This window comes from Labrus mixtus, chromosome 12, assembly GCF_963584025.1.
Source record: "Labrus mixtus chromosome 12, fLabMix1.1, whole genome shotgun sequence".
Lineage (NCBI taxonomy): Eukaryota > Metazoa > Chordata > Actinopteri > Labriformes > Labridae > Labrus > Labrus mixtus.
Window position 1 is genome coordinate 14,693,094 of NC_083623.1, and position 23,154 is coordinate 14,716,247.

The following is a 23,154-nucleotide window of genomic DNA, read 5'->3' on the forward strand; positions in this document are numbered from 1 at the left end:
ACATTTCACATAATACGAGAGGGAAAAACACCTGTGTGGAATGTAGGTTCATTTAATTAGTCAAGACATCAAATAAAATGAAAATTTCTAAAATACATCAAAGAGTTAGGACACTTTATATACATTAAAAAAATGGGGTTTGTTCTTACTTGAGTGATTAAAATGATGAAAATGCCAAGACCTCAAAATTCCAAGGGTTTATCCATTGGAATCTCAGATAAGTAAATGGCCATAACCATTAATAACTTAGCTTTGCAGTCATTGTATTTTGGGTATTGTATTTTGAAGTAGAGAACTACAATAATGAATCATGCTGGTATCAAGGCCCGCATTTATGCCCGTCTCTGTAAACTGAGATGACTGGTAAAACTTTACTATTTGTTTACCTTTCCATTATGATGACAACATGGCATGTATTTCAAGAGTTCTGTTAAGTGAGTAAAGTCCTTTTTAAAGGCCTGTGCATATCTCATGCAGCAACATTTGATGTATAAAAACAGCCACATTATCAGAAATGGACACTAGGTGGTGACATTGAGAAAGTTTTAAGAGAGCGTGCTGCTGAAAACTGAATCAGAATCAGAAGTCAATCAGAATCGTTTTATTGCCAAGTACATTTACACATACGAGGAATATGTCTTGGTGTATTGGTGCAAAAACAGTTAACAAAGGAAATAAAGCAAAATAGCAACAACTTACATAAAATAAAATAAAATATAAGAAGTAATTACAATAGAGTATAAGAAATATAAAAACACAAAATGTTCAGAAGGTGCAGTATTAAAAGTCCAGTGAGCATTAATGTAATACATAAAGTCAGTTTCAGCCTTCACATTAATGTAATGCTATCTGACTGTGGGGCTGATGAGAGTCTGTGTTATGTGAGGGGAGGTGGGAGGGCAGGGACATTGTTCATGAGGCGGACAGCAGAGGGGAAGAAACTGTTCTCGTGGCGTGAGGTTTTGGTCTTGATGGACCGCAGCCTCTTGCTAGAGGGGAGGGTCTCAAACAGTCCATGTCCGGGGTGAGCGGGGTCGGCCACAATCTTACCTGCACGCCTCAGGGTCCTGGAGGTGTACAGGTCGTGGAGAGATGGCAGATTGCAGCCAATCACCTTCTCTGCAGAGCGAATGATCCGCTGCAGCCTGCATTTGTCCTTTGCTGTGGCTGCAGCGTACCACACTGTGATGGAGGAGGAGAGGATGGACTCGATGATGGCAGTGTAGAAGTGCACCATCACGGTCTTTGGCAGGTTGAACTTCTTCAGCTGCCGCAGGAAGTACATCCTCTGCTGTCCTTTCTTGATGAGGGATGCTGATGTTCAGCTCCCACTTGAGGTCCTGAGGAATGAACCCATAAATCAATACAAACTGGATTTAAGAACCCTGGAGGGTATATTCAGCATGATCACGATATATTAATATTGTAATAGCTAGTAAAATAAATATGTAATACTGTATGTCATTGTGATAGCAAATCATGGTCAGTGAGTTTGATTTCCAAACGGGTAATGGCAACCTGTAAACAACTAAGAGGCAGCAAAAAAGGTGCCTCATATTTAATAAGAACTACCAACATGCAATCTGGTATCCTGAAAGGCTAGAAACTAAAAGATAGCAGCTTGGAAAATCCTATGAAAGGGCCAGTAAATTGGCATCCATACCGTCTATACAGTACGACAAGACTAACAAGCAATTACAGCTCAGGACAAGAGGGAGAAAAAAAAGAAGAAATCCCAAGGGAGGGGTTTCAAAGAGGGACCCATCCCTTGTTGGATTGATTAGGAGCCATATGGAAAAATGGCAATTACAGTGAAATCTTCAATCTAGGGAATGTCTCCAAGAGAGCAGTCCGGTCGGTTTTCTCACGTCAGACCAGTGCCAGGCTTAGCAGGTTAATGGGGTAGGTCAGCGGATGGAAAACCTTGGAGGATGTGTTGTGTAACATTGTTTTTGCAACTGGGTGAAGCAAAGGTAACCTTTGAAGACAGAGGCCAAGCTCACAATCAAAACAGAAGAACAATCCTATAATCCTGATGCTCATAAAATAGCCATAATAAATAGAATTTAAAATTCAGATTTAAAGATCATAAAACAGAAGGTTTTGCCCAATCGTAGCTGGGAGACAATAAGAAGGTAAACAAATCTTCAGTTGATGAAGATAGTGATGATGATGGTGATGATGAGCAAACCTGTTTGCTTTTGACACATTTTTAAGAGGCCAATCTATGTAGGTGTCAAAAAATGTGTGTGTGTGTGTGTGTGTGTGTGTGTGTGTGTGTGTGTGTGTGTGGGGGTGTTTTTTTATGTGTGTGTGATGTATCTCAAATCAGGGCGGTATTTGCTTCCCTTGCAGCCTGTCTTTGGCTTTTACAATAGATGGTTTCATCCAGCCAACATCACACTGTAGAGTAGTTGGTACAGATGCCCAGGCTCAATTGAATTTGAAACCCACCGTTGCTTTACAAACCAAATATCCATTCTTCCTCCGAGGAAAAGATGCTTTACTGCAGATTTTTTTTTCTTTGACAGATTATAAGCTGATAAAAATGGCTTTGAAAGCAAAATATTCCATTCAAAGCCCTATACAGGATATAAAAGAGTAACCTGAGCTCCATGTTTTATTTAACAGGATGCTTAGACAATGTGTGGGTGCAGAGGTGTTGATTTTCTTCTGTCATAAAATGTTGACTTTAAGGCAGCTGATAGATGTTTAAAGACAGTACACTTGATGAATCACTTTCTTGCTGCTCTGCCTCGGAGAGATCCAGAAGAAATGATAAATAAACTAGTCTGACTCAAAATGTTCAATTAAAAGAACATGGATTGACAGGGTTGAGTAATTATGGCAAACTTTGAGCAAGTTGTTATCACTGAATCAGTGCCTGCATCATATGTTGACATTTATTGATGAGTGTGTTAACATTTTTGGAACATACACTGGGTAATTTTAGGGATTGACTGTTTGTGCTCACACCTACACCATTGCTCAGCCTTTTATTCAGTGCGTGATAAAGATGTCTCATCCTCCCTTCTGTGCTAAGCGTTTTTATTTTTTTTATTTTTTTTTGGTGTTTGTTCTGCTATGTGATCCTGTTTGGTTATTTCAGGCATGTCCAGTGAATCAGAGCAGTACTGCAGATAATGATGACTTAGAGGCAGTCTTATATCAGATATTTTGGAAGCTCTGTGATAAACTCTACCAATCAAAGACCATCAATCATTGTTCTGCATCTGAAAGTTTGGTAGCTGCATTGGTTGTTGGTAAAACTTAGTCTTTAACTTTGGTAAAATCATAGCTCTTGCTTTTCCTGGTTTGTATAGTCTGAAGGGGAAAAGTGTGAAACATGCTAAAGGATTGATCTCTAATTACATTCTTTGCATTATTTAGAGTCTGTAATACGTGCTACATGCATGCTGATGTATAAACTGTGTAAGCCTGAGCTATACTGAATGCTTCCCTATTTGCTTTCATTAAATTTCCATGCCTGTGAGAGCTGGTTGTTTTCTTTTTCTTGTCCTGCTTCCTTGGTTTATGGCAATATGACAAAACAGATCTCAAATTGAGATCATTAAATGATACATAGTCACCAAAAATCAAAGGAGGATTTGCATATAGACACCTCAGTCTTTCAGATCACAATCAAATAAATTAAGGTGAAAGTAACAGCTAAATGTAGCTCTAGTGAAAGCTGAAAATCTTCCGCCTTAAAACTTATCATTCCTCTTCAGTCAAAATCCTACAAAGTGTTACAGTTTTTGTGGTGTGGTAAGTCATGTGTTATTTTATGTTATGTGTCAGCCTCAGGAGGAATACTCACCCAAGGTGACCTGTCACTGGCTTCTGTCCTTCCATTGCTTCACACCCCTGAGGACAAAAATAACAAAAATAGTAAAAAAAAAAAGAATAAAATAAAATAAAATAATTCATAAACAAAACGGAGTAATTTCCCAGAATGCACCATTGGATTTCTCCACCTGCACTTCACTTCCAAGATGCAGGATTGTATATTTGAATACAACTGGCTACAACATATAACTCCTCCCTCTTTCTGCAAGTTGTGTGTCATTTCTATGAATTGAAAAAAACCCAAATAAAACCCAAATAAACACACACACACACACACACACACACACACACTGTCTGATGCACTCAGCCCAAACCCACCGTCTGTGCCTTCATCCGGATCTCTTCCTCAAGAGGCCCTTCAGTTTTTGTGGCTACTCCTGCCTTGTTTCTTTTTTTGAGTCTGCTTTAATGCTCATGCACTTTATCTGTCTCAAACACACCCATGTAGGCCGTATTTTTTGTTTTGTTTGTTTTATATGCCAGTTTGTTGTCCTGTTAAGCACTTTGCGACAAATTTGGTTCAGAATAACTTTTTAGTTTGAATGGATGTCCTGTAAATTGATTGTTTTTTATAGCTGCATTTAACTGCCTCATATTTCCAGTGGACATGACAGCTCAGTGTGTATGTGTGTGTGTGTGTGTATGTCCATGGTGTGCAGCTCATTGTGAAGGCCTCACAGCCCTGAGGAATAGGAGAAGAAGAAGCCTACTCAAATGGAACAGATGTCATGATGTGCACAAGATCATACTCTCTTGTGTTCAATTTTTCACATGGAAAGAATTTCTTTCTCAGTTATCTTGGCCCTCAGGAACAGACTATTTCCTGGAGCCTTTTATGCAACATCACTTTGACTTCTCCTGCATTCTAAAATAATGTACTCTCCTCTTAACCCAAATTCCCCCTGAGATGAATAAAGTATTTCTGATTCTGATACCATTGCACATGCAGAATAGATTTTAAAAAGACACAATCCAGTGTTACACGCAAAATACACTAGAAACAGTCGTGAGTTTGTAAGCATGTTGGGACATATGGTCATTATCATGATAGCTTTCAATCACATTAAACCCATCCATGGCAAAATCTTTAGTTGACCTAGTTTTGTTTCAACAATGTTCAAATAAAGTAGATGCAAAGAGTGTTTTAATGTATTATAGGGTTTATTATATTATCCCATGAACCCATAAGATTTCATTGAGGGAATTATTGTAGCTCCAGTTTCCATCTCTCTGGTCTGATGTCTAGCTGTACAAAGGGAGAAAAGCCTGCAAAATTAAGTAATGCTTTTCCTTTCTGTAATGCTCCAATGTGAACTCTCATCCAATTCACCGCATGCAAGGTAACATGACCAGCATAGATAGATATGACCATTAAACCAAGTGTTTGAGAGACTTTGATTGCACTATGATGATCATTTTGCAGAAGACTGTTTTGACATTCATCCACAAAAGGAGGAAGCTTTTACCTAGTCTTGAAAGGACATTAAGGGTTTTTTTTTCGAGGGAAAGGGACGGCAAGAGCGAACAAGCAAGAAGAGCAAACACATATGATCAATCACAAAATAAATCAATTAAAACGGGTTTAATTGGAAATAGTGTAAGTGTTTAATACATGAAAACTTTGAGAATGGGCCTCTCAAGGAAGTCAGAAAAAACTTTATATTAGTGGCTATATTAGTGTGTAAATGAGTTGAATGTGTGTTCGCTTCTTGAGAAGAGTAAAACTGTGTTTTAGGGTTAAAGGACTAAGTCAAAGAGACAGGAAGAGGTACTTGTGACTGTTTAAACCCTGTTTCAGCACTGGACAGCTCCCACCAAATCCTGCGTCCCCGAGCAGGCACGCGCAGCAGGCACCAGCTGAGATCCAATCAGCGTCACAGGCTGGATGTGACCCCGCGAGGCGGCTCAGCGGGCTCAGTCTAATCACTGGGCTATGGACCTTACAGCGGAATCACCAGCTCTTTGCTCGAACATGCTACCAGAGGGGAAAACGCCACTTCTCAGGAAAAGGCTTAACCCTATTGAGTACTGAGGGGGGGAAAAATGCTGCAAAAGGCGGGAAAACCATAGGATACATGTCTCTTAGCAACAGTTAAGGAGATCAATGGATCCACCCATAGATAGACTAATGTAGGCCTTTGTTTTCCCCCCTAAGGAAATAGTTGCCCTTGAGCTAAATATTTCTCGAAAGAAGAAAGAAATGAATAAAAAATAAAATTCACAAGCAAGCAATGTCATAACATATCTGAGGAGTTACATGCTTAAAGCCAGGTTTTGGTCACGTCAACCCCTTTAAAGAGTTTTTGTTTCTCAGTGGGAGATCTTCCCTTTCCATTTAAAAACGTGACCCCTCACCGTGTCTGCGTATCTGATTCAATCGTTCAAATACAGGGAAATAGATCCATTGGTGGTGTCCAGGCGTATTGAATTACATCATGCAGTCCTCTCCTGCATATTTGGGGGCTTCAAATGAGACACTAGATGGCAACCACGTTGAGAGGGAGAGACTGTGAGTGTGCGTGTGTGTGTGCGTGTGTGTGTGTGTGTGTGTGTGTGTGTGAGAGAGAGAGAGAGAGAGCGAGAGAGAGAAGGGGGGGAGTGAATTACGTCGGTGTGGGACAGTGGAGGGATGGTCTGCTCCTGGCTCTGAGCTTGCAGCTGGAGGAGAGCTGATGAGAGCTGCAGAGAGGGGAAACAACTGAACAGCAGGGAAAGAGATTACTGCACAGGTAGAAATTGGTAGACAACAATTGGATGCACGAATTGTAGCCTAAATTAAATTGCTCGAACTTGTAGATTAGATTTTTGTGAACAGTTGGGATACGATTTGAAGTGGGGGGATTGGGAAAGGATCAAAAGATGTGCTGTGTTCGCGGCGCCTCTCGTGCGCTTCCTGGGGACACAGTGAGCGACGGCCACGCGCTGACAACCCGCTTTTAGATGGCTCCAATATTTGGGGTGCAAAACAGGTGTCAGGGAAGTGTCGTCACGAACCCCGGAAGCCGGAGGAGGTGGGAACATCAGAGGGAAAGATGGCAGCGAAATCCGATGGTCGCGGGGTCGTCACCGGTTTCGCCCAGCTGCACAACCTGGACGAGGTGGTGGGGACAGGAGAGGACGACGCGCGGGATGGCAGCTCGTTCCACATCTGCCATTGCTGCAACACCTCGTCGTGCTACTGGGGCTGCCGGAGCGCGTGCCTGCATTACCTCCGGGGGAAGGGGAAGGGGAGAGAGACGGTGCGGCCACCGCAGGAGCAGCGCCTCTGGCTGGACTGCCTGTGGATCATCCTGGCGCTGCTGGTGTTCTTCTGGGACGTGGGGACTGATTTGTGGCTGGCCGTCGACTATTACCACAAGCAGGACTTCCTGTGGTCTGGCCTGACCCTGTTCTTCGTGCTGGTGCCCTCGGTGCTGGTCCAGATCCTGAGCTTCAGGTGGTTTGTGCAGGATTACACAGGGGGCGGACTGGGCTCCGTGGAGGGGCTCAGTAGTCGGAGAGCTACAGCCTGTCTGCAGAGGGACAGGTGCTGCCGCCTGTCTGTCTGGGTCTGGCAGACCATCATTCACATCTTTCAGATGGGACAAGTGTGGCGGTAAGAAAAACTTTACGTTTTCCTTTAAAAGAATCAGTTAAAGCCCCCAAAGCCCTGTGCTCCCAGCTCCTAGCTCTCTATTCACTCCTTCTCACCTCTCTGACTGTCACCTGGTATAACCCGCTGTGTGTACATGACTGGGGTGAGAATCAGCACCGTGGTGATGCCATTACGCACTCACTTTTTTTTTTTGCATATCCAATAAATCTAGCCATATACTCTTTTGCCACAAATATCTTGCGCTGAACCAAAAGAATATACAGAAAACTCCTCCAGCTGCACAGACATTGCGCCGCTGTGATTATTTCTTCACAGTGCGCCATTGCGCTTGTGTGAAGGGAGGAGGACTATTTGTTCAAAGGAGGACAGGTAGCCTAGTAGCCGAAAGCGTGCGTGTGTGTGTGTGTGTGTGTGTGTGTGTGTGTGTGTGTGTGTGTGTGTGTGTGTGTGTGTGTGTGTGTGTGTGTGTGTGTGTGTGTCTGAGAGTGTCAGACGCGCCGTTTGCACCACAGTGCATCACACACCGTCGCCTCGATTCACCCTCTCTCTCTCTCTCTCTCTCTCTCTCTCTCTCTCTCCCTCCCTCCCCGCATCAAAAGCCCCAACTCTGCAACTAGAGGCCAGACGAGCATCTGTTTCACCGCTCACAAAACTACATCTTCCCCCCACAGACATGATGTCATCGATTCCTCTGCGACGTTCCACATCTTAGGTCCCCAAATCCGCCTTTTGACCACACAAGATGCTGCGTCTGGGGAAACGCGTGAACGCTCAAGGTGTACATCTCTGTGCGTAATCTGTGAGATGTAGTAGCGGCTTCACTTGTAGTAAAAATTTGACACTGGTGCGCGCACATCTTCTCTATTTAAGGCTACTCAGTGTGAGCTAGTGAGCGGCGAGTTGTTTTTTGGTGCAGACAGACGCAGTGGCTGGCATTTAATGGAAGAAAAAAGTAACGCATGACGGCTGCTCTGAGAGGACTGCCAGTGGCTGGGAAAATGTAAAACAGCACAGTGAGACTCAGTGCAAAGGGTCAAATCATTGTATCCTGACTTTCTGCCTCTCTGTCAATGCTTGTAGTGTTTTTGTGCATCAAATGCAGAACTTGAACACTAATTATGACACACTGTTTGTGTTTGACAGCTGCCTTCCCTCCTCATCAGACGAATTAATTGTCTAAGCCATGGTTGTGTTGTAATCTAATGCACGAGAGCATTTGTGCTACAGGCTGAATTACTCACATGCTGAGACTGGGAGTCAAATCTGAGTGGAATCTCACTGACCTTTTAGAAATCATATATCGCCACAAGCCATACATTTTGTCAAATTATTCCAAAAACAAGCCTCGTTTCTTTTTCGTGTTGCTGAAAAGAACATCAGCATTTATGTTCAGCGCATACTGGCACATCTTCTGTCAAGGTGGGTTTTCCCAGAGATAGTGCACTCTGCATTCCTCATCAGACTCATTTTGAGCTGCACCTGAAGGCTCTTATATTGATTAGCTGCAGACGCGTTGGCTCAGTTTTATTTACTCTAGTAGAGCGCTCCCATCGATTATTTTGGTCATATCTGTAGTGGGAAGGAAATACAGAGAGAGCGATGTTGCAAAGTCAAAGTCATTAGTTGTAGTTATAGTGTTAAATACATTTGGAGTAAAGTGACTGAGAGCATCTCAAGGTGCTTCACCTCATTTATACAAGTAAGTAAACAGTGGTGTCTGTGTAAACCCTGTACTATGTGTTGTCATTCAAATAGTTCAATACATTTTCTCACTTTTCTTGTATGCAAAGTGTGCTATTTCTGCCTTTGAGGAAGTGAAGAAATATAACCTTGTGTAAGTGAATGCTTGTGTGCACTTACTGAGATCAATAAATATCAAAAGTGGCTTAACATTCTTGGAAAATAAAACTATTTAGCAATATGGAAAAGAGTTAGATGAGTAGACTGACATCACTCTTGAGCCTGTACAACAGCCCAGATGTTAAGCCACAGCTGGCTAACCTTAGGGTTATATCAGTATTTATCCCTGGAGTCTTTGCTGGTTGACTAGATGATGCTCTAGCCTGCCAGCGCATAATGCTTTTGTACGTATTAAATGAACAATAAACAACTTGTTCATTTGTGAGCTTTAGAGATGCTCGTGGGAGGATTTTTCTTACCTTTGGAATGGAGCTAGAAAAATCAAATTACTGTTTGTGGAAAGTTAAGTAGATGGCTAGCTTTATTAAAGGAATAGATTGGTAGCAATAATCTCATCCAATTCGCCGCCTGCAAGTATCAGCGTCTTATTGTAATTTATATTATACAGTACTATCGATTATCATCATGTGTATAGTGTTTAAAAATTGTATATGTTAATTCACATTCATGTCTGTGGTCAAATGAGCTTTTTAAGTTAGATTTGAGTATTTAAGGGGATTTATTGTTTAAAAAGACACAATTCAGTTGTCACCGGTAACTTCAGTTTTACAGTCATTCAGTGTATAGTCAATATAAATAGGCAGTTAAAAAAAACCTTGATTAACAAAACAACAAAATTAACTGCAAAAGAAACTATAGTGAATTAAGATGTGCTGTGAGGGAACTCCAGTAAACATTATGTTGGTGTGTGTATGTGACAGCACGAAGCCTAGGGCAAGGGATCTTTGTCAGGACACTGTCTCCCTTCGGACATGATCTGCCTGCCTTTTTTTTGGTGGGGGGGAAGAGAGTTAAGGGTCAAAAGCTGCTCTTGTCAGCTTAGTGTGAGTTCACAACCTCAGACCCACAGGACTTACACTTGATATGGAGATTATTCTCCAATGTTAGAGGCCAGAGTGCCAATAGGTAGCATATGTTACCATTTTACATTGGATTATTGGCCATGAATACAAAGCTTTTTAATCTGTCCTTTACGGCGCTCATTTATGGCTTTACTTCTGATAGATAGTGCTATTTTTCGTCTGAACCAATAAAATTCTGTTATTTTGTCATCATATTCAGAGTAAATGGTAACTATATGTGAGTGGTTTTCAAAGCAGCTATCAAAACCATCCCAAATGAGATGCTACAGTATCAGTTTGTGGACTATTTTGTCTTCATTCATGTGAGAAAAACAAAATGAAATGCTGACAGGAGTCAAAAACACTGCCTCATCATGTCTCATTACTCAGTCCCATTTTCAGCTCTGCATTCAATTAGCCACTTTCCCTGTGAGCACCTGAGGACCAGGATGATGACAGGATCTCCAAGCTTGTTTTTTTTTGCAGTTATCCCCTCGTTAATTGTTGACTGAACGGGGACTATTCCGCTCCCACCGGCTCTATCATGTCGCCCTCCCTGTGATTCACCAGCAGCACCTCCATCAGTGTGTCCCCTTAAGCTTCAGAGATTCTGCTCACATATGCTCGCGCACACAGAGGATCTCGCAGACACAGGAGTCTCCTGTCGGTAGGATGGACAGCTTAATCAGTGTAAACCCAAATTAGCGTCCAACTGAGAAAGAGGTGCATCCATCTCCCGCCTCCCTTAGGAAATCCATGAAGGAAGTTTTGAGAGCTCTCTGTATTTGGGAAATCCCTGCAGAATTGGGTGTGGTGTAGTCATTATCTTCCCTCTGAAAATGTCATTGTTCGTGATGAAAAAAAAAATTGGACAATTTTCAGTTGCTTCCCACAAGCTGAACATTTTAAAGATGAGCATTTGCCATAATTTTGTTGGTTGGCTTAGCTAGAGTGTACAACTTCCTTAAACCGTCTGACAGAAAATGGGCATTAGTAATAGGCATAAGGGTTTTTGAAAGAAGTGAACAAGGAGAAGGCAGAAAGTCTAATCAAGACAGTGGTGAAAATGTACAATTTAAATGTGGATTATTTTGGATACTTGATCACACCAGAGACTAAAGTTCAGGATTTTGGGCTTCTAGCTCATTTGGACCTTTATATAAAAAGTTGTCTCTTGTTGGTTGCACAACTTAGGGGAGGCACAACGATAGATTGCTGGAGGTCCCATTTAAAACACCAATGAATCTTCAAATGATTAAATATGATTTAGAGAGTGTGAACATGACTGCAAGCTTGTCTAAAATATCCCCCATTTAACTCTGTTGCCCCCCTGGATTACATTTATTTGTTGTGTTTAGCTAGCAGTGTATAAGTAGATAAGTGTCTACTGCAAAGAAGTATCTTACACAGTTCTTGTAGATGTATTTGTTGCAACAGACAACACAAATGTTTGAATGCTCCTTACATACTGCATTTAAAATTACCAGGAGCTGTCCCTCCTGAAAACACTGTCCTGCTCTTCTGTTTTTTTGTGGGAGCTGTCCAGTGCTGAACTGAAGCACAGGTTTCAATTCTGATTCATTTCCCTTCTTGTACCATGTAAAACACAGTACAACACTGTGTTGAACACAGTCCTTACCACAATCCAGACCATATCTGGAAGATATGTGTCATGTTTTTGATCTTGAATGGGTCTGTCTTTTTTTTTTAAATCATGTTGAACACTGAGACTGAGATTACACTGTAAAACTGACTTGCATTACAGCTGTGTTAAAGATTGCTGAAATGTTGGCCATTTGTGTGTGTGTATTGCATTACTGCTTGGTTAACAGTTCATAAATACATTATATAGTCCAGTTCAGTATCCAAAAACAACATAATTCAGACTACTAATTCCACTTGGGGGGACAACGAGAATGAAAAGTATGCTGAAATGTTACCAAAATGATCCATTTATTTTTGCCATCCAGGAACTCTCCGCTTCTGCAGCAGCCAAAGAAGTGGGGTCTCCCCCCTCTTCCCTTGAAACTGTACAAAATGTTTAAACACCACAAATCTGATGCTTGGATTACACTTTAATCCCGAACAAGTGTTTGCTCACCAGCGAGCAACACGAAGGAATCGCCTCATGGTTGACATCTGCCTCGGTTTCCCAGCCTGGTAAATATTAATGCAGACTGGGAAAGGAGTCGACAAAAGCCTCTGTTGGCTGGCTGGGCTGCTTGTAGTTGCCAAAAAAGGTTTGTACACGCAGCGAAGCGAGACATTGAGATGATACAATGCAACCAGCTGCCCTGTCAAGAGAAAAAAAAACAGCTCAAGGGGTGAACGAGGGGAAGAGATGAAGGCTCGGATAAATTGGTTACAATCCATATAATTATGTATTGAGAGTTTAAAATGGCGAAAGATGGGAACATCTTGTTCCAGCCACAGTGGAGGCAACTGGAGTATTTCTGGAGTGAAGGAGAAAGCTGAATGGATGACAGGCTCACACTAGCCTGTCTTTTTAGTGTCCAAATAAATATGTCCTTTAAAAAAATCAACTGTTTCAATTGTTGTAAAGGGAAAACTATTTTGTCACTATGGTCAATATGTTTTTCAGAAGACAGAAGAAAACCACAAAACACTTAATTCTGCAGAGAGCAAAAGATGGAAAAGAGCACAAAGCCATAGAGAGAGAATACTCATCTTTATTAAAATACACATCTGACTGTGCTGTGTGTTATTTACAGACAGCACATTAAACCACCATTGCTGCTCTGGAATAGCTCCTTGTTACGCTACTCATTTTCTCATTAGCACTGATAACAGGGGACAAACCCTTTAAAGCCAGCCCTCCAAGAAAACCCACCAATTACGTGACAGAGGAGCCTGTCAAAACGCAAGAAAAGACCCCACTTTCACAGCCGGGGGTAAAAGAGACGGAAAACCGTAAACGAGGCAGAAATATGTGCTTCAGCTTTTCAAGTAGCAGAGGAAGAGAGCGGGTTCTGAAAAAAAGAGATTGAATAGCTGTTTTGGTTCAGTGTCATCAGGGTTTGATTTCAAGCTGGGTTATTGAATTACAGAGTATTGCTGTAAAAATGCTTGATTTAGCATGTGCTTTGGTGGGATTCTGTAAATCTAAACGTCAAACCTCTTAAAAATACAGAAATGTAATTGTAAACAGTATCCCCTATTTACAAATCGTATCTGTGTATAAACACATGTGAGCTGATTGCAATCCCATTTCAACAGCCAATGACACCGACTGTTTCTGCAGAGAGCTCTTAAGTTCAGTGTAGAGAGAATGACTGGGAATAAAGAGGCTATGATGATGCTTGATTTAACTGCCTCAGGCTTGCCTCCTGAGCAAACAATATTTTGTAGTAGAAGCCTGAAGGCCCTGCTTCTTAAAAACTGGTCACCAGACAGTGACAGGCTGGAGCTCATGGAGGAATAATAAGCACAAAGGCAGATGGGTTACCAGACTGGGATTTTGTATGTGCATCACATGCATGTGTGTACAACCGCATACATAAAACCACACCTCGAGGAGTTTGAGAGTAGCTCTTTTTTAAACAGCTCCTTATATGCAGTCTCACATCACGGCCTCCCTTTTGCTCAGGGAAAACAGGAGAACACACACACCTTGGCAGACTACACATTTCAATGTCCTGTTTCTTAAGGCGCTTAGATCAGAGAGAGGTGGTGCGGCTTGTTGACAATGAACTCCTCCCAAGCTGCTCTGGCTTGAAAAAAAAAAAGAAGAAGCCTCCTTCTGCCTGCTGTCAAAAGCAGAGCAAACTTATAATCATCAAATTCAAAAAAATCACTGCACTGGTCAATTCGTTTTGGTATTATAATAAGATAAGTGCTCAACTTTATTTAGAGTTATGACAAAAAAAATTGCTAAAAGACATAAAGACCACCGAATATGTATTAATCTACAGCTGAAAGTACCAATTACCAATATTGAATTATTTATTGAGAAAATACAATACCTTTAGGCCCCACGTTAAAATGACCAATAGAAAAGTGTTCAAGCTGGTAGAAAACACAGTTATGGTCCATATATTGAAGTTCACGTCTGGCTATATTATTCTGCTCCAAAAGTTATGGTATTAAGAATATTTTGGTCAAAATGTCAAACTCAAAACTTCAAAATGACATTTGACAACCAGTCAAAGCCATGCTGGCAAAGTATTTGCACATTGACTTCTTTGTCAAACTACAGTACTAGAGTGTTGGTAGCATACACAGCCCTACAGGGGCGGCTGTGGCTCAGTTGGTAGAGTCGTCGCTTCTCAACCGGACGGTCGAGGGCTCGATCCCCAGCTGGGCAACATGTCCGATGTGTCCTTGGGCAAGACACTTAACCCCAAATTGCTCCCGCTGCTTCGGTGGCGGTGTATGAATGGGATTAGTTACTTCTGGTGGATGATGCTACACATCAATCACTACCATCAGTGTGTGACTGGGTAGGTGTGACATGCAGTGTAAAAGTGCTTTGAGTTGTCAGAAGACTAGAAAATCACTATATAAGCTCAAGTCCATTAACCATTTACCATTAAATGTTTCAGTCTTGAATAATGTATCAATGGGCTTAGGGCAAGTTCACACACTCTGTAATTATTGAGGGACATTGTTAGTTCTGGCCTTTACACTCAGAGCAAGCCTAATGTTGTAAATTAGACATGTTTTCCAGTGTTTGCCTCTGTGTATGCTAACATGTTGACACTCATCTATCCTGCCTGATACAGTTGTAGCTTGCATGCTTGTGGAACTTGGCCCTTGATGATGATGATGATGATGTCGGATTTATTGACTGAAGTCTACTGTTTGTTCAATGTGCTGTGTGTGTGTGTGTGTGTTTGTGTGGGTGTGGGTGTGTGTGTGTGTGTGTGTGTGTGTGTGTGTGTGTGCTAGTTCTGTTTGGCAAACCATGTTGGCTGCATCAGTTTAATTCTGCATCCTCCCTACAGCTGTCTATTATTTCCACTCTGATCTGGACTAAAAGCTGAATCTGCCCTGCTGCAACTTTTTCCTTTGAGCTCGTTTAGAAGCACTCACAGCAGACAAATTGTGCATGTTGTGTGATGTATATTTCTCATATTACTCCATTCAGAGATTATCATTACCTGTGCCCACAGGGGGCTAAAAAGCTCACACACAAAGGCTATTTTTCATCTGGATTCCCCAGCCTAATAGTTATACCCCTAATATATATTTATGCTTCCCTTCCTCTTGAAATAGGTGAGGCCTACTCTCCCTGATGTACTATTTGAGATCATCATGTGTTCTCCCTGTACAGTCTCTCTATCCATTAGCGGTCCTCATATGCTCGAGTCACCACATTACCATCTGTCCTCCTTGGGAAGTTAACATATGTTTTTTTTATTTTTATCCCTCCTATGACTTACACCTATTAATGTTCTTAGGCTCCTCGCAAAGCCTTTTATCCCCCTCCATCCATCCTGAAGGAGACACCACACTGTGTGTTTCTCTTATCCTCTCATTATTTGAGTTCGAAGGATTGCACTTTCTACAGTGTGAGCTGAAATCCTGTGTCCCTCACCGCAAGTTAAAGTCATAATGCTCCCTTCCTCCCCTACATCTTTCTCTTTATGTCCGCTCCTCTCTCCCCGTGTTGCCTTCACATAAAGCTGCACTTGACCTCCATTTCTGTCAAGGAAACTGGAGCATCTGCCTCCTGCCCCATTACAACTCAACATCTCCTCCCTCTCTCCCTCCCTGAATTTCTTTACCCTGCAATACCACCCATCGTTTACTCCCCTCAGAGACAATTTTCAGATCTCCCACGTTCCTCTGCACCTTTAGCTCTTCATTTCCGCTCCAGCTCTTTGACAAAACTTGCATTTCTACAAGAAAAAAAAGCAACCATCACCTCGGTTAAAGAGTCATCCTGTGGCTCAATGCTGTCCTCTTACACCAAATGCCATCTCTTTGGATTTGCAGCTCGTCAAACTTTTTTATTCTCTGTTGAATAGACAACATAAAACAGAGCAAGCCAATACTGTAAAAGGTGAGAGTTTGTAACCGGCATTACACTGGTCTTCAAAGGTGCATTAAATCCCATTTTGATACCACAACTGAATGAAATGAGTCTTATTTTGAAGGTTCATGGTGCAGATCTCACAGAGAATCAACTCTCGGCTGTGCAGCTGTCAGACACTGGTTAGCTCAAGTGAAAACATTGTTCACATATAGCTTTGGAGAATCTCCACTTCGCCCAGGAGTTAAATGAAAGCTGGTTGTACACAACCTGCAGTGTGAAATGGAAGAACAAGAACAAGTGGCAAGAGTTGAAAGCCAGAGAGGTATTTGTTCAAGGAGTCTGACACCCAAAACGTGGAAAACTTAAAAAATAAAAAGGATAAAATGAAAGGTTGCTTTTAGGCTTTATCTTTCAAAAAGTAACAAAGAATAAGGAATTAAAACAAAAACAGGAAACAAAACAAAAGAAAACAAGAAAACGGATTCTGATGCTTTCTGATGGATGTGTAAGTTTGAATAGTTTGCTCACAGGCTGTCACAAGAAGAGGTCCTTACAGAGAATCTCTGATGTGAGTATTTTTGCTCCATATTGGCTGAAAGTTTTCTAATGGATAAATTATTTGATGCACATGCAGTATTTACTGTTTAGCGAGGTTCTCCATGAACAATGTCCATGCTTCTGCTATTGGGAAGCCAGTGAGGGATCTCATACTAGTTTAAGTGTCTGTCATGGATAAAAAGTGTGCGCCTCTGTTTAAGCCTCTCCCCTTTCTACCAGGTGGAAAGTGTTCCCAGGCTTCATGTGTGTTGGGGGCATCACATGACATGACTGTCTAAACTCCAAAATAAGAGTAAGGAGTCAGCAGAATCAAGGAAGTCAACTGGTGTGTTCTCGATTTAAAGAAAAAGGGAAAAATACAGAAAACACAGAGGGATGTCCTGATAATTATAGTATCATCTATTTATTAGAGAATAATATGGGGTTTTACGGAATTCATGTTGTGATGTCTTCACACACACACACGTCACACACGCATTGTCTTTTTCTTCCCGGTGTCATTTGATGCTGTCTTTATCCTATTCATATCTTGGCTGTCTCTTGAAAGCTGCATCAGCAGAGTTTGGAGACGACCACCATTGTTCGAGTCTAATCATGGTCGACGCTCCAGGCGTCAGTTTGATAAACAGACAATCTCTGCTTATAAATAATTGAACAGGCCCGTTCGTTCTCACGGTGTCGCACTAGCAGGGTTTCTCAGTCATCTCGTCTCACTCTCATATTTGCATGGCGATACCCTGCTTAGTGTGCTGTTATGCTCACTGAGAAATGAGCTGTATGAAGGTGCGCTGCATGCAAAGTCGAAAGAGCAAAATCCTTTCACCAAATCAGTGCTGTTGTGCAGAGTGTGCATTCTGTCACAGCTCACTAAGCAGGGTGCCAATGTGCTAACGTGAAAATGAGGAATTATGACAACAAAATCATGCCTTGCACTCACAGAGTCAAATACACTCGAAAAACTGTTTCCAAAATGTGTTTAAATGCAAAAATTAACACACGAAGTCGTCAAAGCTGAAACAGAATCTAAAAGTTGCTGAAAAATTCTATTGTATGAAAAGTGACAGCATATTGTCAGATATGGACACATCATGGGTATAAGTGAAAGTGTCACCATCCTTATTTTTCTGATCAAATTTGTCTTTTATATTATTAAGTACATTTGAGAAGTATTAAAGAGTTTGCTGTGTCAAGTGTTTTAACATATTTATCTTGCATTTAGACATGTTAGGGAAGCTTGTCCTCAACAACATACCTTGCTATCAGTCTCTTTAGTCCTGGCTTACAGATAGAGGAGCTGGCAGTGGTTTAAAATCAAGCCATGTCTGTTTTTCGATGAAGTATCTCCGCCTTAAGCTGCCAAGCTAAGGTGAGCTGCGCCTGTGTCTCCGGTGTTTGCAGCGCCCGACTCTCTGACAACTAGCTTAGAAAAAGCGTGTTGTTCAGTTCGGTGCTCTGTGAGATTAGAACTACTATTATTTCCGGTGAACAAAGTTTTCCTTGCTGCACATAGACTACACCACTAAATTCTTGGCGATGAACACGAGCAGGGAAAAATAATGTTGGTGTTTCAAAGACTCAATTGAAAAAGATACAGCAATAAGACAAGTACATCAACTTTTTTCATGGCAAATCAAAAATATTTAAGTGAACATTTTCTACCTTGATTTTATACCAAGGTGGTGATCAAATAATGAATAAATGATACTATGAAAACTGCATGTAACGTAACTATGTAACGTGCTTCAAATAAGACGTCAAAGAAACATGCTGACATTTTTAATTTTGGCACTACAATACTTGGATGAATCCATTTTATATATCTTCTGGATGTTTGTAATTTATGGTAAGTTGATGAGGTCAAGATTCACTTGAAACTTGTGCGTTTCAACCCTTCTGCAATATCAAGAGACTTTCCCTTGCAACTGTTAAGTCTGTTGCCTTCAGTGAACTAACTAGTTTGTAGTTTCTGATTTTCAGTAACTTGCCCATTACTGATCTCTTATCTTTTAAGGGCTTTCTATCTAACTCACATTCATGAACACTTAAAAGCATATATCACAAATGTCTAACTCTCCTGAAAACTTTAACGTAACACAGAAAATATGTTCTGTCCCACATAGTGTAAGGAGCCTCATCATATTTAGGACGGCTCATATTCAGGCCTCCTGCTCAGCAGTCCATCACTGTCCTTTCTGTGTCCTTCCTCTCTCCTCCTCATAACTGCGCCTAGGTGGATCTCACCTTGGTAAGGGTGACCATGGTGTGCCAGGAGAGCTAAATTGGGTTCTTGAGGGGTGACCTGAGAGGAACACAGCAAAGAGATCATCGGCTCAAGAGTCCAACAGTGATCAAGTTGATGTCAAATATCAGCACCTCTTCAGGCCGGCAAAAGAATGGGTCTACATCAAGTGTGCTTGAGATGCTGCAACTCAGACCTATTTTCATTGCTTCCTTGTTATTTCTTTTCTCTGTGACTCCTGCACCTCTTCATGTCTCTTCAATCTCCTTCTGTTACTGTTGGTACTTTCTCCTTTCCAACCTTTCCTGCGCATTCTCCCTTTTTGCCTTCATCACCCATTTTCTTCTCATATCTGTTTTTTTTTCCTTACTTGTCCTCCCTCCCTATATGTTTGCGCTCCGAGTGAGCACATAGTAACAACAGCCTGTCCGCTCTGGCTCTGAGGGGCTTTTAAATACACCCTGTAAAGTTGACTTATGAGCTCAGGCAAAAGCAAAAAGGCCTCACTGATGTCACTCTTATGCTACTACTCATACATATATAATGTACTCACAAGAAAGAAAGTACACTTATGACTTCAGCCACCTGCTTTGCACTCGTCCTGCATATGTGAAATTCTATACATGTAAGTATGCAAATGTATGAGTTTGCGTGTGAGTACACGCACAGGAGGTGTGAATGTTCTTCAGCCTTCTGCTACAAAGAGTGTTGAGAAGCTCATGACGCATCTCATATGGTAGTGTAGAACATCTGAGGCTTTGGTGGCAAGTTTGTCTCTGCAAGAAGATATGGTGTTACTCTGTTAATTAGATTATTACAGTTTCAGATTAGTTATAAGGAAACTTCTAAATTGTACTGTACAGAACCGATATGACAAGGTAATGTCAAGGAAGAGTTTGTACTGTATCTGTTTCTATTAACTAAAAAAATGAAACTCTGTATCATCAGTACAAAAATGATTAGCAATATAAATATTGATTTCCATGGCCTGGTTGGTTAACTAGAAGTATGAACACAGAGAACATGATGGGACCAAAAATAGATCCTTGTGGCACACCAGTTACTAAAGCGATGATGCAACATACTCATTGTTCACTATGACAGACAGGATGTAATTCACTCACATATGGATACATATATCCCTAATGTTCCAATATAATAACAATTTTGAATACACAATGTGCCTAAAATACTAAGTTGTTTTTTTTTACCAGTGATGGGCAAGTTACTTTAGTAAAAGTAATGTTAGTGTTACTTTTTCTGTTTCAACACTCATATTCATGTAGATATTATTTAGTGTTGCTGTGGCAGTGTGAGAGGAAACAACTCACAAATTTCACAAAACATTGCAGTTATTTTCAATATGTAGGTAGTTTGCAAATAAGTTCTCTGAATGCAACAGACTCAACACTTGATATGAAGCATTTCCTCGACAACATACCCTGCTATCAGTCCTGTCTTATGGATCGTGGAGCTGGCAGTGGTTTAAAATCAAGCCGGATGGAGTGGTTCTTCCTTGGTAACTACATGCACGACTACATGTAGTTACCGCAAATATTAGTAGCTTTAGAGAAATGACAAACTAAGTAACACGTTACTCCCAAGAGTTTTGTGTACACATGAGCCTGTTTGCTTTGATTCAGTGCAGCAATGTGGGAATGCATGCATGCACAAAGACGCATACTGACACACATATCCTTATTACAGAAATGTCCTCAATGATATGATGAATTCATATAAGCCAAACACATTTCTTGTATTCAAAAATATATTGAAAACATATTTGAAATCCAAATCACTTTTTTTTTTTTTTAAAGTGGGCTCAAGATTTGTAACATATCGTTACACTGCAGTGGTTTCAGGATGACATGTAGCCAGTGAGATATTTTCAGCCACTGTGTCTAAGTGGATTAGTCCAGTATTCCTCTAAGGGACATTCAAAAACTGCTACTGTGACTCCCTTTGCTCCATATGGATTACAGGTTTGGAAGAAACAGCAAGAAATCGACCATGAATATCTGTCAGAGCAAAGGCTGTTTAGTTATTTACCTCACACTGCAGCTAAAAAGTACACAAATGGAGCCGATGGTTTGCATCTATTCTTTAAATAAGGAATGGAAATTAGCTATAATTTATTTACAGTGTATCATGGACCCTTCATGCATGGACAATGACATACAAACCAAACACATTCATTCTCATAATCTTCATCTTTTCCCCCACTGTTTTTGTCTTTCTCTCTCGGTCATTCTCTCACCACCCATGCATCTTCCCTTATTATCAATTTATATGATATTGTAAACAAGTATAATGACTGGCAAACACATATTCTCACACTCCCAAATGTAATGAAGTTAACATTTTACCTAAAGTGGATGGCAACCCGTCTTTCTATGTTTGCCTCTCCTCACATTTAGCAATAAATGGATTTAAGCTCTGTGGAGTTTTATGTAAAATGGGCCAAGATTAGTGGGATGTTTAATCATGGAGCCTTTTGAAATAAGCTTAAAATGTATCTGAGTACTGGGCAAAAAAACAGCCAAGGAATTCTTTTAGTGTGTGCCGAGGACAAAGGTCCTTAGTAACACAAAATCACGCAACACTGACAAACGTTTCAATGTCTGTTTATTGATATATGCTGGACTTTTTTTGATATTGTGTTTTCTGTAAACGACTTTGAGGATATTCCAAAACCATTTAGGTCCAAGAGAGAGAAAGGTTTTTATTTATTTTGTCATGTCTGGCATTTTTGCCTCATAGCCACAAGAGACTACAAACTGGTCTTTGTCTTTCTTGGCATGGTCAAGTTCTCCTCTACCTCACCTTCCCACTGGGCACACATCTCTGCTCTTTGAAGACAAGTGAATGTAACAAAACATTAGAGTCACTATTTTTTTCCTAAAAATGAAGTATTGACTTATACAAAAGTAATGCCGCTCAATCATTACTTATGGGATGCCATTCAAACTGGGGATTATTGCGGATGCAGACCTAGTGGCAAAGGAGAGGAAATTTAATCAAAATGAGACGAAGCACCACGTGGATAAAACTTCAAAAACGAGGGTGAACCTTGGGTTGGCTTTAACTCGCGACGCAGAGTTTGCCTTTTATTCTGTTGGACGGGCAGGTCCCAAACACCGGCGGTTAGCTTGCGCTAGCTTACTAAATTTAGGCTTTTCCATTACAACAAATGTCATTCTCAGGTAGCTTGAAGGTTTAAAGAAATAATAATAATTATGTCCTACTTATAGAACTTGCCAATTTCATAAAGGCATGTTTACCTTTCTTCATTAATCGAGTGACTTGGTTTGTTCCTGTCTTTTTTCAAAACTTGATTTAATTATTCAAATGTGTTCGAAATAACCCACCAATTCACTCGCTCACACACACACACACACACACACACACACACACACACACACACACACACACACACACAATGCTACAAGTGAAAAACATGTTTCACTTTCTGAATTTAAGAGAAGAATTGACAGGTTGCCTATTCCCCTACATCACCCACAATCCAGACGATGCAACTTTAAGCCATTCTTGTTAATTAAGAACAGTAGTGTACACTTTTATAATGTGCTGCTATTTTATGTATGACGTGAAACATTTTCAAATGAATGCCCTCATGTCGGACAACTTCTTTGTATTCTTTGTGTATTTGTAACTGAACTTTTTTTTTTACAGTGCACAGTATATAAATGCATTAACCAAATGACTAAAAAGGTTTTTTTTTTGTTTGTTTTTGTTTTTTTACATATAAACGCCTCACTTATAAAGTCTGTAATCACACTTCAACTGAGAGGCATTTCAACCTTTTAAGTAAACTTGTAATTATATCATTATATTACATAACAGTGTATATTATATCATGGCACATACTAATCACCTGAATAATTATCAGTGTAAGAAGTGGAGGCTGACTCTTAACATATGCATTACTGCACATATCTGTTACAAATATACCTCAATCATTTTCACACTTCAGCTGACTGCATGTGTCCGTGCGTAGAAGCAGGCACGTGTGTTTGTGCGTTCCCCTCCTGGATTTAGGTTGTTGATGATGATTTGATGTGTCAGGTTTCATTTACACCTGTCCTTGCTAGACACTATATGAAATTAATTGAGCCAAACATCAATTTGCCTA

At 40.8% G+C, this 23,154-nt stretch overlaps 1 protein-coding gene across 1 annotated transcript in view; it reads left to right on the forward strand.

Annotated features, from left to right (window-relative positions):
* The first annotated feature begins 6,495 nt into the window (after positions 1–6,495).
* The window catches only part of xkr6b (XK, Kell blood group complex subunit-related family, member 6b), a 58,360-nt gene continuing 41,701 nt past the window's right edge, over positions 6,496–23,154 (forward strand). Inside the window, exon 1 of the mRNA XM_061052180.1 lies at positions 6,496–7,444. Coding sequence (XP_060908163.1) covers positions 6,882–7,444 — 563 coding nt within the window. The 5' untranslated portion in view covers positions 6,496–6,881. The remainder of the gene's footprint in view (positions 7,445–23,154) is intronic.